Source organism: Penaeus japonicus, unplaced genomic scaffold (assembly GCF_977035675.1).
Source record: "Penaeus japonicus unplaced genomic scaffold, GWHDUDI00000001_assembly GWHDUDI00000031, whole genome shotgun sequence".
NCBI lineage: Eukaryota > Metazoa > Arthropoda > Malacostraca > Decapoda > Penaeidae > Penaeus > Penaeus japonicus.
Genome location: NW_028234433.1, coordinates 1,035,422 through 1,037,921, shown reverse-complemented (window position 1 = coordinate 1,037,921; position 2,500 = coordinate 1,035,422). Strand labels below are relative to the sequence as shown.

The window sequence follows — 2,500 nt, the reverse complement described above, 5'->3', positions numbered from 1 at the left end:
GAAAGAATCACATTTAGATTTTTTTCTATGCTCTTTATACACAGAAACAGCTTGTCATCATAAGATGCATCCTCTTTTTTTTTTTTTAAGACACCTGACTTTGATCAAGTGTGATAGAATGCTATTCTGGCAAACACAGTGTGGGTAACATGAGGTTATGCCTTTTTAGATCAGTTTGTCTGGTTAAGATCACGCACACACAAGGTCAAGCACATAGGGGTGAGGTCATGTATGGAGCGGCGCCACAGGAGGAGGTGGGAGGAGTAAGTGTTGCAAGCTTAGTCATAAAGTCCGCCATGAAGGTGAGGTGTGTGCGGGGGCGGAGGTGTGGGATGGGGCACAGGGTGGGTTGGGTTGCGGGAGTGGGAGTTTGGGGGCATGGAAGAGGGAGAAAGGTTGTGTGAGAAACTGCTGGAAGGTGCTGTAGGTAAGAGGGAGGAAGATAACGAAAGGGAGATGGGAAGGGCGAGGTGTGACAGCAGAGAAGTTACGTGTTGGAAGTGAAGCTATGCGGGTGATGATACAAGAAGGAATTTTGGGGGTAGAAGGAATGTTGTAGGATATTGGCAGGCAAAATTGGCTTAACTGAAGTGGAAATCAGTTAAGCATTTATTTACTTTATTTTGCCAGAGTATGTGAGAAGGGTATCTCTCAATTGGGCTAACTTATTTTGTCATAGAGACTAATATTGAAACCCTTATCTCCTCCCTTTATCTTCATTTTATGAACAACAGTATATTAGCATGGTTTCTGTTATTCCCAAAGCCATGTGTGTTAGTCATTGATATATAAGGAGTTGAAACAAAAATGGAACAGAAATGGATACTGGATAGGCAAAAAGGCAAAGAGAAAGATAAATGCTGGATGGAGAGAGAAAGGAAGGATGAGAAGTAGGTGAAGGGAAGAAAGAGGGAAAGTAATTGTGTGTAGGAGAGAAGTGGCAGAAGATTGAGTTAGAAGAGGCAGAACTAAGTGAAAGTAAATATATTGATAGCAAACCAGAATCAGGGTAGTTCATGAACAAAAACTAAGCAGATGTAGTAGGAAAAATAACCAAGGGCTGATGTGTAGAAGGTATTTGGTCTTATAGCAATGAATGAAAATAGGGGGGGATAAAAAGTAATGAATGAGGGAGAGGTGTAAGAAGAGTGATCCAGAGTGAGCTGTTAAGGTTCATTTTTGTGATGTGACTTTCAGTTTTCCTTTGGTCCAATTTTTGATTGACACAGATTTGATTTCATTATTTTGTGCAATCTGATGTGTTTATATTGCTGCCCTGAAAAGTCCAATTAATTTTACCAGACATTCCGTCATGGAGACTTAGGTGCTTCATAGTTTAGTTGTTTTTTGTTCTTATATTCACAACTTGGAATTGTGTTTTCAATTTCTGCACATCTAATTATCTTTGTAACATTGTCCTTACCATTGTCATTACTGAGTGAGACCAATAGCAATAATATGATTAATAGTTTTTCCACATTTTATAGGATATCTGCCTTTTTCATTTCTAACATAGTATTTTTGTTTGATTAACTCTTACATCATATGTTTCCTTACTGTTTTTTACATTGACTGATAAGACCTGTATAATCAGACTGATCTATTATTATATTGAATTATCCTCTTTGATTTAATGAAGAATTTAACAAACCCATGTTATTCTTTGTTTGCAGTATGGTTTGGATCGTGAGCGTTGTGAGGAGGAATTGTCGCAGAAGACACACATCCACCACGGTGGATACTATGGCCCCTGGGGACGGCCTGGCAGTTCCCTCTCCTCACCATCGGCCTCCAGAGTCACCTCTCCCATCCGGACAGGCATCCCATCAACACCCACAACACCTGTCATCACCAGTAGCACGGCAGTCGCTCCCCTGCTGCCACACACGAATGCCACCCACCATGTGTTTGGTCCCCTGCAGTCCAGTGGCTACCTGGTGTACAGCTATGGCCCAGGAATGGTAGCAGGACCAGGACCAGTCTACACATCGCCCAATACGACTACCATTGCAACCAGTCCTGTCTTTTTCCAGCCACCAATCAATAGTCCAGCTGGCTATGGGTGGCATCCCTCTGTGTCTAATGGTTTACGAGGAGCAGGTGTTCAGCCCTCAAGACACCTGATAGGAGGTGGAGGAGGCAGTGGGCCAGACACCCCGTACTCCTCTCGTGAAGCCTCCAAGTCGCGCTCCAGCACACCTGTTTTACCTAACTCTGCGCCAGTTGTGCCTAATTCATACGATCCATTCAGTGCATGTGAAAACCACCCGGTCGTGCCTGAGCGACGCAGAAGTGCTGAAACACAGTTTGATGGGAGAAGAGGACTCTTTTATAATGTACATAATCTTGAACATCATTTTGAAAGACTAAATGATAGTGCACATCATTCCCCAACTCCCCCACTCAGCAATACCATTGACTCACTTTCTACCCCCATTACAACTACCACAACGACGATCACCACCACCACCAGCAACTGCGTAGACCCCAGCAGCAGCAA

The 2,500-nt window shown here is 43.2% G+C and overlaps 1 protein-coding gene across 12 annotated transcripts in view; it reads left to right on the top strand.

Annotated features, from left to right (window-relative positions):
• LOC122259006 (uncharacterized) overlaps positions 1–2,500 on the top strand; it is a 166,591-nt gene that overhangs the window by 146,141 nt on the left and 17,950 nt on the right. For 11 of the 12 annotated variants that reach the window (XM_086555491.1, XM_086555490.1, XM_086555489.1 and 8 more), the window contains exon 3: positions 1,674–2,500. This exon is cut by the window's right edge. In XM_086555491.1, the coding sequence (XP_086411617.1) occupies positions 1,674–2,500 (827 nt within the window). Of the gene's footprint in view, positions 1–169; positions 264–1,673 lie in introns of all 12 variants that reach the window. The other variant, XM_086555485.1, reaches the window with a different exon arrangement.